We start from the raw sequence: 14,188 nt of genomic DNA on the forward strand, positions 1-14,188 counted from the left end.
AGAATTATAGGACCCAAATCTCCCATCTTCAGTTTAAGGGAAACTGAAATGATAAGGATCTGAGTCAGTTCTCTTGGATTCTATCTTTGTCCTCTTGTAGCCCAGACTGCCTCACTCAGTCACATGTTCCCTCTGTGGAGAGGTGGATCAGAATGAAGAGACACAAGACTTTGAGAAGAAACTCATGGAATGCTGTATCTGCAATGAGATTGTTCATCCTGGCTGCCTCCAGGTGAGGAGAGCTATAAGGGGTTCCTGAAGTCTCAGCTAATGGAGCGAGTGACGCAACAGAATGGGACACTTGTGATGGGAGTGCCAGCATCCCTACTGTAGGCCATCAGCTCTGTGGTCACATAATGCAGTGGTCTAACATCAGCCCTTGATTCATATATGTACAATGTGTCAGGCATTGTGTTAGACCCTGAGGATAGAACAGTACACAAAATAGACCCAGTTCCTGTCCTCATGGAGCTTACAATCTGGACTCTGGACTGGGTATGTAGAGTTCCCAGGCCATAATGGAACTGCATGGTGTGTTTTGGGATGCCTCAAGCCTTTAGGCATCTCTGATACATACTTCAGTGTACATCTGGATATTAGTTCCGCAGAGAGAGTGAGGATAATAGTATCAGGTAACATTTAATGAGTGCTGAGTCTGTATCAGGCTCAGTGCAGAGCTAAATAGCTTTAAAAAAAAAAGTAATAAAAAGTAATAAATTCAGATCTCAGCCTCAGACATTGAGTCCAGCATGGGCTTTGTGTTCCAGAAGCTCCCCTGCTGATCCGAATTGTGCAGCCTGTGTGGAGAACCACTGTTTCCTTGGCCTTCTCAGAAAGTATCAGCTAAAATCATGACTCGCCTGACAGTGATGATAAGACATTGTCATTCATGAGAAGCAATTTCAGAAAGGTTAAAATGTGTATACCTTTTATAGATTTTTGGTTTTTTTGAATACTGTATAGCAGCAAATCTATAACAGAAACAATAGTAGGTCAGTATTTGGAGACATTAAGCATATGTTGAATGAAGAACCGAGTTTTTGTTTTGTTTTGTTTTTGAGACATAGCCTTGTTTTGTTGCCCAGGCTAGAGTGCAGTGGCACGATTACACATTTATTCATTTAATGATATAAATGATTCTTATGATATTTCTTTTTTTTTTTTTTTTTTTTTTTGAGACAGAGTCTTGCTTCTGGCGCCCAGGCTAGAGTGCAGTGGCGTGACCTCGGCTCACTGCAAACTTTATCTCCCATGTTCAAGTGATTCTCCTGCCTCAGCCTCCCTAGTAGTTGGGATTACAGGCACGCGCCACTGCGCCCAGCTAATTTTTGTGTTTTTAGTAGAGATGGGGTTTCACCATGTTGGCCAGGCCGGTCTCGAACTCCTGACCTCAAGTGATTCACCCACCTTGGCCTCCAAAAGTGCTGGGATTATAGGTGTGAGCCACCGCTCCTGGCCTGATTCTTACGATATTTTAACAGCATTACAATCTTTTTTATTTTTTAAGACATGGTCTCCCTCTGTTGCCCAGGCTGGAGTATAGTGGTGAGATTTTGGCTCACTGCAGCCTCTATCTCCTGGGTTCAAACAATTCTGCCTCAGCCTCCTGAGTAGCTGGGATTACAGGCATGCACCACCACGCCCAGCTAGTTTTGTGTTAAGTAGAGACGGGGTTTCACCATGTTGGCCAGGTTGGTCTTGAACTCCTGGCATCAAGCGATCCGCCCACCTTGGCCTCCCAAAGTGCTGGGATTACAGGCGTGAGCCACCATGCCCTGCCAGCTTTACCATCTTTAAAGTTTGTTTGATTAATTATAACTTGGTGAAGATTTAAATGGTGCATATTACATCTATTAACATGTCTCAAACCCACAGAATTGATGAAATAGGATATTAATTCCATGATGATGATAATGGCTAATACAAAGGGTTTTCTGTATGCCAAGTACTTTGTTAAACCGGCCGGGCGCGGTGGCTCACGCCTGTAATCCCAGCACTTTGGGAGGCCGAGGTGGGTGGATCACGAGGTCAGGAGATCGAGACCATCCTGGCTAACACAGTGAAACCCCGTCTCTACTAAAAATACAAAAAATTAGCCGGGCGAGGTGGCGGGCGCCTGTAGTCCCAGCTACTCGGGAGGCTGAGGCAGGAGAATGGCATGAACCCCAGGGGGCGGAGCCTGCAGTGAGCTGAGATCGCACCACTGCACTCCAGCCTGGGCGACAGAGCGAGACTCTGTCTCAAAAAAAAAAAAAAAAGTACTTTGTTAAATTCTTTACACAATGAATAATTTAATCTTCACCACAACCCTATAAGGTGGGTTTTGTTGTATCTCTGGCAATTATATTGTTGTATCTCTGTGTATTAGTTCCTGAGGGAAACTGAAGGTAATATCAGCCAGCATTTTACAGTGGAGAACACTGAGTCACAGAGACTAGAGCATTAGTCCCTAAACCCCAGCTATCAGAACCTGTGCCCCACTGTCAAGATCAGGTTCAGCACCATTGGCTATTTGGGGCTGGATTGCTCACAGTTTTTCTCCCTTTATGGACCAATGTTGTTGAGAAATGAGTAATTCTTCCCAACTGTGTTATTGTTGGATAAAGGAAGCTTGAGAGACAGGCTTTTAAAAACATCTCTGTCTTCCTATAGATGGATGGAGAGGGGTTGCTTAACGAAGAATTGCCAAATTGCTGGGAATGTCCAAAGTGCTACCAGGAGGACAGCTCAGAGAAAGCCCAGGTAAAGGAACCTTACCAGATTTGCACTGTGACAGAAAGGAGGCATCAAATGTGGGGGAGTCAAATGTGGGGGATTGCTACACGGTTGCCTTTGCATTAGTGTTCACACGGTTTCTCTGACCTAGGAGATTATTTTTGTTTGGTTTGGTATGTTTTTCCTTTGGTTAGTTTTTAGTATTTTCTTTGTTAGAGTTTGTAGCATTGTGTTTTGTATTACTAAATATTGTTCCACTTGGGATCTGCAAATTCCTAAGGTCCTTTTATACTCTGGGGCCCTACAAAGAGAGGAACCACGGCTGGGCTATTTGAGGAGAGAAATTAGGTGAGTAGGATCCCTCCTGAGGAATGTTAACTAGAGGAGAGGCAGTGGCCTGAGGCAGCCAGTGAGTGCAGCAGTGTACTTGAGCTTCCAGTTAAGCAGGTTCACATTTTTGTCATCTTCACTTTTGTGGCCTGGCAGAAAACCCTGCCCTGCCTATCCCACATGCCCAAATGTGTCATGTGGAGGCAGCCCCTCCCCCAGAGAGGACCAGTGCTATGACCTTGGCCCAAAGGAGCTGAGGTTGCTGACCAGTGGTTGCCAATAATGTCAAAGGGCCAAAAGGACTGTAGTTACTCAAGGTGACAAGGCAAGACCAGCTGTGGACACCTACAGGAGGAGATGGCTTTCCAAGTGCCAGTCTTCAAGGACCCTTGCACAGGAGCGGGGAAGGGGGCAGAAGGGAATTTTCTTACCTTTTTATTTATTCCCACTTGGATACTAAGATAGTTGAATTTTTCAATCTATTTGTCTTTGAGGGCAAGGATTTTTGAAGTTGACTAGGGCCAAAGTTCTCCTAAGTTCTTGCACTAGTGGCCTTTACGTGTGTCTTCACTAGTGATGTTGAGTGTTTGCATCTCTGCTGTAGCAGATGTGTTGGCAGATGGCTATGTTTTAGTATTACCTTCTAATACATTGGAAAAGGTAGCATCCAAAAGGTGGTCATTTTCTTCCAACCATAATGTAAGGAGGAAAAGGAGCAGAGACCACGGTTGTTGCTTAGAGACATAAAACGTCTCCTTGCAAAAAACCTGAACTACTGATATGGTTCCTAGTGGAACATGTTTACTGGGCTTTGTCATAGCATAATCATAGTGGGCTCCAAGAAGGACAAGTATCTGGAGAGCACAAATGCAACAGATAAAGTTGGGGGCTCTTGTGGGATTCCTCACCATAATCCTGAGTGAATCTCTCTGTAGCAACCCAGTTTCTCACAGAGGATCTTGTTCTCTGCGTTATTATTCACGTGGGGGATGGAGTGGAAGATGCAGCCTGACGGAGTCAAACTTAGACTGTGGTAGAGCTAGAAGCCAATGGTGTTTACCACTGTCAGACTCAGGATCTTAGTTCAAATGGTATACGTGGGCTTTTTCCACCATGAAACAGAAATACGTCTCTTGGGTGAAAGAGGTAAGTCAGAGACGCAATTAAAAATGGTCAGGCCAGGTGCAATGGCTCACACCTATAATTCCAGCACTTTGGGAGGCCAAGGCAGGCGGATCACTTGAGCCCAGGAGTTGGAGACGAGCCTGGGCCGACTCTGAGGGAATGACCCCCTCTCCAACAGTGACCTTTCTTCTCTCTGGTCCCCTGAGAGCAAGGGAGGTCCACCCTGTCTGTTCAGAAGGTTTGGAAGAAAGGAAGCACTGATGTTGCTTTTCTGGGCCTGTTTTGCAGAAGCGGAAAATGGAAGAGAGTGACGAAGAAGCTGTGCAAGCCAAAGTCCTGCGGCCCCTGCGGAGCTGCGATGAGCCTCTCACGCCCCCGCCTCATTCACCCACTTCCATGCTGCAGCTCATCCATGACCCGGTTTCCCCCCGGGGTATGGTGACTCGGTCATCCCCTGGGGCTGGCCCCAGCGACCACCACAGTGCCAGCCGCGATGAGCGCTTCAAACGGCGGCAGTTGCTGCGGCTGCAGGCCACAGAGCGCACCATGGTACGGGAAAAGGAGAACAATCCCAGCGGCAAAAAGGAGCTGTCTGAAGTTGAGAAAGCCAAGATCCGGGGATCGTACCTCACTGTCACGCTACAGAGGCCCACCAAAGAGCTCCACGGGACATCCATTGTGCCCAAGCTGCAGGCCATCACGGCCTCCTCTGCCAACCTTCGCCATTCCCCCCGTGTGCTAGTGCAGCACTGCCCAGCCCGAACCCCCCAGCGTGGGGATGAGGAGGGGCTGGGGGGAGAGGAGGAGGAAGAGGAGGAGGAGGAGGAGGAAGATGACAGTGCAGAGGAGGGGGGTGCAGCCAGGCTGAATGGCCGGGGCAGTTGGGCTCAGGATGGAGACGAAAGCTGGATGCAGCGGGAGGTCTGGATGTCTGTCTTCCGCTACCTCAGCCGCAGAGAACTTTGTGAATGTATGCGAGTGTGCAAGACGTGGTATAAATGGTGAGCAGGGATTCAGGGGGTCAGGAATTAGGGGTATGGGAGTAGGTGGCAGGCTTTCCATATGAGAACAGCATGCACCTTGGCATCTGAAAGCCTGTGGGGTCTTATGAGGAGTGAATTGACCCTTTTTCCCAAACTTTGGGTCCTGTTTAAAGATGTAGCCTGTAGTACCCGCAGATGTCATTAGGGAACTGGCCATTTGCCTCCTGGCCCTGCTCTATACTTTCCCATGTGTCTTTGTTATGGGGAGAGAGACTGATTTGGGGGATAGATTTGTAGTCTGTGCTAAAACTTGAGAGTCTTGCTGGCTGAAAATTGCCTCCTCAAGTCAGCTGAACTCATCACGTGTTCGTTGAGAGCCTATGATGTTCTAGTCACTCTTCTGGTGCTGGTAACACAGATAACCTCACTTAAGCCCCTGACTCAATTACCTCTCCATTCAGTGAGAGAAGTGGGCATGGTTTTCAAGATGAATTTGAAGGTGCTTACATTTTTCTTCAGTTTTAATGCTCATCCCCCCAAACCTGGATCAGAATTCCCTTTTCCAGCAAGCAGAGTCCAGTTTTGAAGCTTCCTTAATGAGAGCTACCATTTCTTCTTCTTAAGTTGGACAGACACTTGGGGGAAAAAATTCCTAGTGATGATGAACCAGGAGCTTCCCATTGGGCATTGTTGCTTTTTCCTTAAACTCTGGTATATATTTAGTCTAGGTATATCCTTTTTATCTGGGTCACCACACATCCTATTACAGTAGTGTGGTGTCCTGACCAATGGCATTCACTCAGGAACTTTTTAGAAATGTCAACTGTCAGGACCCTCATAGGCCTCTTAAATCAGAACCTCTTGGATGGGCTCAGCAGTCTGCTTTAACAGGCGCTCCTCCAGGGGACTCTGATGCATGCTCGAGTTTAGAGCAGCAAAATCTGCTGTATTGTCAGCAGCTTGCTTCTGCCATAGAAGCTTCATGTGCCACTGGTAAAATTGTTTCAGTCTCTAAATAGACCCTATTCTTTGCAAACATGAGTTTATTTCCCAAATCTGAATTAATGTATAGTGTATCTAAATTCTCCTTAATATTTCTCTGTCTAGGGCTAGTAGGACTGCTTGGCTCTACCTCTTGGTTTTCAGGGCAAGGCACATCAGATTCCCATTATGTGCTGTCTCTCTTCCCCTGCCAACCAGGCTGAGGGGCAGGGGCTATAAAATATTAAATGGAAGCCAGCATGTTGTGGTTTGTGGCCTGTAGATTTGTAGACTGCAGTGGAAAGCCAGGCCTATCCCTTTCAGTTCTGGTCTGGCCTGGCTAGAAAATGTCAGGATAGCACTGAGGCAGAACTTGAGGGTGGGAGAGGACTCTGTAAGCCTGATAAAGAGCCTCTTTTGACCTGATACAGTAATGGGCTGAAGGCAGGGTGAATTGTGGATGTGCTGAGTAGCACCCCGCATTTCAGGCAGCTGCGAGTGACTGACGAGGGAATGGAGCAGGCTTTCTTAGCTTTAGACAGTAAGAAGTCTAGAAACTTTAAGAGGCTCCCTTATATACACTTCAGCAGGAACCATGCCATTTTAATGCAGATGAAGGAGTTATAGACTTGCTTGCTGTGGGTCCCTAACAACTGTTGTGTTCTCAAACACTCCAGAATAAATCAGGGTAAAGTGGTCAAGTTATATACTATCAACATACAAGTTTGCAAAGCGTATAGTTGTTGTAGAGTTCAAGGCAATTTTTTGCCTATTCTGTGAGGCAAAAAATGATACGGTGTGATCCCTGTACACTTGTAGAAGAACGGGCCTCCAGGTGCTCTGCTTTTCCCAGAAGCCATAAACAGCCTGTGATGAGAGCTCCACTGATCAAGTTCATGAAGGCGAGTTCTCTTCCCTTCTATCACAGGTGCTGCGACAAGAGACTTTGGACAAAAATTGACTTGAGTAGGTGTAAGGCCATTGTGCCCCAGGCCCTCAGTGGCATCATCAAGAGGCAGCCAGTCAGCCTTGACCTCAGCTGGACCAACATCTCTAAAAAGCAACTGACATGGCTCGTCAATAGGCTGCCAGGTAAGTGAGCAGCCCTGCCGCTGTCTTTCCAGGGGCCCAGAAGAAGCGGGCAAGAAAAGTTGCGTTATTGGCAGTGCTTCTTAGCATCACTTGTGGGCAGTGTAGGGCAGCAGTCCCATGCCATTGTTGCTTAGCAAGAGGTTTACCCAGGGCCATCTTAAGTGCCAGTCTCCCAGGCAGCACTCTGGACTGGCAGGCCAATCACTGCAGTGGACAGCAAAGAGAACGGAATCAGTGTTGCTGCCAGCCCTGCAGTTCTCCTCAGCATAACCACTAAAGAGGAAATTTGAGTCAGATGTTACTTTGGTCAGCTCCTTATAAGCCCTTGTTCTCTTCAGCATTTTGAGCACATGGAAAGACAGGAAGTCACTCCTTGTATTGCTCTGGTGGGAACTAATCAATCAATTTACCACTAAAGCTAGAAGATGTAGTATAGGATACCATGGAAATCTTTGAGCTGGATGACTAAAAGATTAGGCATAGATTCTTCTCTCCTGTTAGACTGGAAGTTTGTTCACCTTGCTCAGATCGTTACGGCTCTGAGTATGCTGGGAAACAGTGTATTATTACGTGTCTCATTCCGTCCATTGCAGGACTGAAAGACCTCCTCCTAGCAGGCTGCTCCTGGTCTGCAGTCTCTGCCCTCAGCACCTCCAGCTGCCCCCTTCTCAGGACCCTTGATCTTCGGTGGGCAGTAGGAATCAAGGACCCTCAAATTCGGGACTTGCTTACTCCACCAGCTGATAAACCAGGTATGCTCTGGGCCTGACTTCTCTGTGCTTGTCTTGCGGTAGCTTTGTCTTCCAAACAGACCTCATCCTCAGAAGCTAAGGTAGTCTCAGAAATGATGCTGTGGAAGAACAGAAGAGCACAAAATGAAAACAGAATGATGGACTATGTACAAGAATAGGGTAACTATAAGCAGATAACTACCTACAAACAATGGAGTAAGTCCATTTTGTGAGTTGGTGGAGCTTGGGACCCAGAGAGTGTAAGCCTGAAAAAGTCTGAGAAGGCTTTATGGTTGAGGTGGAGTCAAAAGCTATTTGCATGATGGTCTAGAAAAGTGTGGTGGTATTGGAAGGGGAGGAGCATTCTGCACATAGCCTTTTGCTGTGTGCATGAGGCATAATCTAGCAGCTTGAGAAGAAAGAAAACTTGTCTGGTTTCTTAGAAACTGCCTACACACAGTGCTCACACCCTGAAGGCAGGGCTGGGTGTGGGCAGTTCTACTTAACCCCTTCAAGGGGGCCTGGCCAGCAAGTAGCTGTTGCTGCCTGGAGCCTTGAAACTGGATTAGAGAATTGAGAGTTTTGCTCTAGGCTCTTCTCTTGCCTGTACAGGTCAGGACAATCGCAGCAAGCTCCGGAACATGACCGACTTCCGGCTGGCAGGCCTTGACATCACAGATGCCACGCTTCGCCTCATCATTCGCCACATGCCCCTCCTGTCTCGACTCGACCTCAGTCACTGCAGCCACCTTACAGATCAGTCCTCCAATCTACTCACTGCTGTCGGGTCTTCCACTCGCTACTCTCTCACAGAGCTCAATATGGCAGGTATGCCGCTACAGTTGTTCATAATCAGCGGTGCCCCCTGCCTGCAGCCTTCCCTGGAACTTGATCAGTAAACCAGAATGACCTTGGGTCTGTTGATTGACCCACATTAGCTCGTTTCTTCACATCTGGACAAGGACATGGATTTCTATCCCTTTTTTAACTGATGGGGGACTGAGGCCTGGAGTAGTTAAGTCGGTTGCCTGTGTACGCAGCCAACATCCAGCTGGAGTTTGGTCAGCCTTGCAGCCCTTGTGCTTGTTGTCATATGATGATGGGAGTGAGGCAGCAGGATCCCTTTAGAGGTGCTGCTGATGGCACTTCTGGTCTCTGAGCCAGGTAGTTGTGGGACAAAGAGGGCTTTTGTTTAGCATTTTGAAGGAAAGACGGCTACAGGAATTGAATGGCAGAGGAAGGTTGTGTGTATGTGAGCACTGTCATGTCCACTTTCCCGACAGGTTGCAATAAATTGACAGACCAGACCCTGATCTACCTACGGCGCATTGCCAACGTCACCTTGATCGACCTTCGAGGATGCAAGCAGATCACTCGAAAAGCCTGCGAGCACTTCATCTCAGACTTGTCCATCAACAGCCTCTACTGCCTGTCTGACGAGAAGCTGATACAGAAGATCAGCTAAGACACACCCAGCCCAGACTCAACAGGAAACCCATCTTCCCCTGACTCCCCACCGAGGAGAGCCTCTCCTCGACCCTGCACGGGCTCTGAGGCCAGCGTCACACTCCCTCTCTGCTCTCCTGTCCCTTGAGCCCTTCCTGTACAGGTGGGGCAGAGAGGGTGGTGGACACCAGGCTTACCTGCCTGCTCCTCTCCCTCCTAAGGAAAAGGGAGTAGCAGATTGATCTGAGGGGAAAGCACAGGCTGTGCTGTCGAGGCGCCTGCTCGCTTACTCGCCTGCCAGGAGGCCGGGCTCTCAGTTTGGGGTGTTTGTGCAAACTTCATCTGCACTGGGCCCTGTGCCCCTCCTCCCCATCCATGGTCCCCAGCAGTGCCTGGTTCTGAGCAAACTCCCAGGGAAGAAAGCAGCCCTGTCTCCATGGCCAGGTTCTTGTGGTGTCCAGTGCGTGTCTCTCCTCCATCACACTCTCCCGGCTTGCGCAGGAGGGGCCAGCAGCCCCAGGAGTCCCAGACCCGTGCCGATCACACTGGTGCTGTTGAGATGTCCCAAACCTCACGTCCTTAACTGTGCTCTCCCTCCTTTCCTCTCCCTTGAGCTTGGTTCTGCCCAGCACTCATGCTCGTTCACATAATTAGGTTTCCCACCCCAGCCTACCCGACTTACTTGCTAGTCTCTATGAGGTCCTTATTGCACTTATTGGGGTTGAAGCTCTTCAGAGGAGCTGGAACTGTCTACCCCAGGGACACACCCATTTCGTTGCTACCCAAGTGGATTCTGAGACAGGCACCATCTCCTTGTTCCCCCTCTCTCGTTTGCCTCCCACTGACTGCCCTTTTCCATGTGTCTTCATTCTGCCTGAAGAAGGCTTTCCCAGGATGCACGTCCTCAGAGGGAGCAGCCTATCTCCCCCAAGCTGGAGGCGGCAGAGGACTGGGCCAAGCCCCAACCTGCCTCCCAGCCAGGCTCCTCCAGGCCTCTGGTTTAGCGGAGTTCCCCGAGCCCAGGCCTGTGTCTAGCCCCAGTGGCTCACTGACCTTTCAGGGCAGTCAGGGGGTCCTGCTTAGAAGCCAGTCACCTGCCCTCTGCCTGCAGCCATGGAAGGGGGTGTGCATGTGCCTCTGTGTGTGTGGCTGAGTGTATTCCGCGTGTGTGTGTGGAGGGAGGGAGGGAGGGGAGCATGGTGTCTCCCGCTCCACCACCCTTTGTCAAGCCCCATCAGCTGCCCCCTTTTACTTTGCATTGAACGGCCTGTCCAAAGATCCTCTCTCTAGGGCAGCAGAGAGCTTTTTGCACTTTAAAAAAAAAAGAAAGAAAGAAAGGTCGGCATTTCTTTTGGGTCAGTATTTTTAAGTGTGTGAGGAGATGCTCAGTAGCAGCAGCCTATGGCAAGAGCTTATAAATGATTGATGCAAATTTGCACTCTGCTCCCCCTCTGTAAGGATACTGATAGCACAACCTCTTCTTCTCCCCACCCCCGCCCCACCTTCTGGTCCTCCATCCTTGTCCCTTTCTGGCCCTCTTCCTGTAGCCCAGTCTCAGGCTTTCCTCTTCCTGAAGCCCTACAGAGGTAGGGAATGGAGCCCAGGCACCAGGGGTCTGAAGTGTGAGCCACTGAGAAGAGAGACGCCAACTGCACCCTTGCCACTTCCAAAGCAATAGAGGCAGAGTGGTCCCCTCTTTGCCACCTAGGCCAGTTTTGACCCTGGCATTAACTGGCCTTAGAAGAAACTGGGTCCTGGTAGGGGGTGGCATTTTGTCTGTTTCTTCCAATCTGCTGAATATTTTGGCTGCACCTTACAAACAGCAGTCTGCTCCCATGACCCTCTGCCCACTTCCATTGGTCTCCAGACCCCAATAATCTGGGGTTGAAACTTTGAGGAAATGCCAGTGACTTATTCCAGAGTGCCTCAGTTAGGGGAACTTCTCTGTAAAGAACCCTGGGTATTGAGCAAAAACCTTATTATTGTTAATGACCTGTAATTGGAAGCTTCCTGCCTTTTTCTTTGGTTGCTCCTGTGGAAAATACTGAAAAGATTACTTTGTTTTATTTTGTTGTCTTTTTATAAAAGGGGAGGTGGAGAGACCCCTTCAGAGCAGGGATTGTGCCGGGAGAGTGCCTCTGACTTTGGGACATTTCATCCACAGAAATTTCCAAGCCAATGGTTTCTTTTGGGTTTTGGTTTTTATGTTTGTTTTTTTGGGGTTTGGAAAAACATGCATTTTTACCGTGCACGTAAATTGGTCAGCAGAAAAGGGAGCCCAGAAGAGGCAGCAGATGGACCATGCCCTTGCTGGGTTTTCCTTTTCTTTGGGACTGTGAGGGGAAATGGTTTTTAGAGGTGAGGGTTGGTCCATGTGGAGGAAAGAAGTGTCTCTGTTGGGGGACAGAGGAACCTGGGGAGTCCATCGCATGTCCTACAATCTGCTCTTAGACACGGCCTTGCCAGGAGAGGCTGCCCTCAGACTGCAGGACCAGAACCCCTGCCTCCATCTTTCCAAGCACCGGGGCGAAAAACCACAAAGGAAAGGAAGAAAATTTATATATATATAATATAAAATCACTTGGTGATTAAAAAAATAACTGCTCCATAAATAAAACTCCTAAAGTCACTTATGTTTAAAGGGTTTGGTTGTGTTTTTTGTTTTTCGGAGAAATATTGTAAATATATATTTTTTTGTTGCTGATTTAGAGTCAATCTCCAATGTTGTGCTAAAAAGTTTAAATTAAATGTAAGCATTAAGGGGATAAGTCTTATGCTATCTCAGTTGACACATTGAGGTTATTTTGGGCCAGAGAAGGAGGAAGCTAGTTGGACTTTGTTTTGTTTTCCAAAAGTTCTCCACTATTGGTTTTAGAGAGAGCAAGGACATCTTTCCTCTGACACGTGGGAATGGGTGATATTTGTGTAATAAAATTTTTAAAAGACAAAAAAAGAAATAGCCTCCAATGGGAAATATTTTAATTTAGGTTTTGTTTTTGTTTGGGGGTTTTTTGTTTTTGTTTTTTTTTTAAAAATAAAAAGGCTTTAAAAACAAAAACTAAACCTTTTCTGCTTCGGTGTGTGCGTGTGAGCAAGTAAGTCAGAAGGCTAAGGCCAAGGAGCCCTTGCTTGAACTCTCAGCAGCAGCAGCAGCAGAACTAGGGGGCATGTTTACTGCTTGGATTTCCTTAGCTTATTTTTTAAACACCAAAAAGCAGCACTTGCTTCTAGAAACACAACGTTTACTTCATCTTTTTTTTTTTTTTTGAGATGGAGTCTCGCTCTGTCTGCCCAGGCTGGAGTGCAAGGGCACAATCTCGGCTCACTGCAGCTTCCACCTCCCGGGTTCAAGCGATTCTTCTGCCTCAGCCTCCGGAGTAGTTAGGATTACAGGCACTCACCATCATGTCTAGCTCATTTGTGTGTGTGTGTGTGTGTGTGTGTGTATTTTTGTAGAGACGGGGTTTCACCATGTTGGCCAGGCTGGTCTTGAACTCCTGACCTCAGGTAATCCGCTCGCCTCCTCCTCCCAGAGTGCTGGGATTATAGGCATGAGCCACCTCGCCCAGCCCCAAGGTGGGCTACTACTACTTCCCTCCCCTGCATAAAACCCTTCATTGTGTTCATCTCAGGATAAAGTCTGAACGTGGCATGTAATGTGGCCCATGAGGCTGCCAGGCCCTCAGGCTTCATTGCCCACCATTTGTCCCTCTTCCTCTCCACTCATAGCCAACTTTTCAATTAATGGATGTGAACATTTTAAGTGTGAGATTGCCTGACATTCTCTCACCCAAAAAGAGCAGCCCTGCAGAGGCACCCAGTGGTTCACTCCTTAGAATGGGCTGGGGCATCTCTAATCTTTCATCCCCACAACTGCCAAGCCATCAGCCAGGGCCAATTCCATCTGCTAAAGCTGCAGAAAGTCACTGAGCAGGGTCTGGCCCAGGCAGGCTGTGACCAGCGTGTCTCCCACCTCATCCTACTGCTTCTCATCGCCCAGCATGTTGAGTCCAAGTTTCCAGTCTTTAAATGTGTGCGCCAGATGCTACCAGAGAACTGCCTCCTTACCTGACTTCTGACTCTCAAGAGGGCTGCAGTCCCATCTGGCAGGGCCTGAGCAGGCTTCCATCACTACCTCCAAAGGAATCTGGGGATCTCTGCCCATCCTACTCCCCAAACTGATAGTAAAGGACCATCTCTGATTCTGGAGCACAGTCTAGAAGTGGACCAAGGCGTTGCACAATGGGCTGATTTAATGTTGGTTCCCCCAAGGACGGATATGGATGTGGCCATGTTTGGATGTTTCCAGGGAAGGAAGAGTGTCAATTTTGCCCCTAAATATCTCAGAAACCCATCTGCCTCTTACTAATCTCATTCCTGCCACCCTAGTGGAAGCCACCACTGTCTAGAACCTCAACCACAGGAAAAGCCCCAAGGGCCCCGGTCCAACCCTCTGTCCTCCATGTTGGTAGCCAGACATTTATTTTAAAAGATTGATTTGGCCGGGCACAGTGGCTCACGCTTGTAATCCAAGCACTTTGGGAGGCAAAGGCGGGCGGATCATAAGGTCAGGAGATCGAGACCACGGTGAAAACCCGTCTCTACTAAAAATACAAAAAAATTAGCCGGGCGTGGTGGCAGGCGCCTGTAGTCCTAGCTACTCGGAGAGGCTGAGGCAGGAGGATGGCGTGAACCTGGGAGGCGGAGCTTGCAGTGAGCCGAGATTGCGCCACTGCACTCCAGCCTGGGCGACAGAGCGAGACTCTGTCTCAAAAAAAAAAAAGA

General features: G+C 48.4%; 1 protein-coding gene across 4 annotated transcripts in view; it reads left to right on the top strand.

Moving 5' to 3' along the window:
* KDM2A (lysine demethylase 2A) overlaps positions 1–12,466 on the top strand; it is a 152,973-nt gene extending 140,507 nt beyond the window's left edge. For all 4 annotated transcript variants that reach the window (XM_055268062.2, XM_055268308.2, XM_055268150.2 and 1 more), the window contains 7 exons: positions 101–232; positions 2,653–2,742; positions 4,459–5,171; positions 7,063–7,226; positions 7,820–7,978; positions 8,570–8,785; positions 9,241–12,466. In XM_055268062.2, coding sequence (XP_055124037.1) covers positions 101–232; positions 2,653–2,742; positions 4,459–5,171; positions 7,063–7,226; positions 7,820–7,978; positions 8,570–8,785; positions 9,241–9,422 — 1,656 coding nt within the window. In that variant the 3' untranslated portion in view covers positions 9,423–12,466. The remainder of the gene's footprint in view (positions 1–100; positions 233–2,652; positions 2,743–4,458; positions 5,172–7,062; positions 7,227–7,819; positions 7,979–8,569; positions 8,786–9,240) is intronic.
* The last annotated feature ends 1,722 nt before the right edge of the window (positions 12,467–14,188 follow it).

This window comes from Symphalangus syndactylus, chromosome 1 (genome assembly GCF_028878055.3).
Source record: "Symphalangus syndactylus isolate Jambi chromosome 1, NHGRI_mSymSyn1-v2.1_pri, whole genome shotgun sequence".
Taxonomy (NCBI): domain Eukaryota; kingdom Metazoa; phylum Chordata; class Mammalia; order Primates; family Hylobatidae; genus Symphalangus; species Symphalangus syndactylus.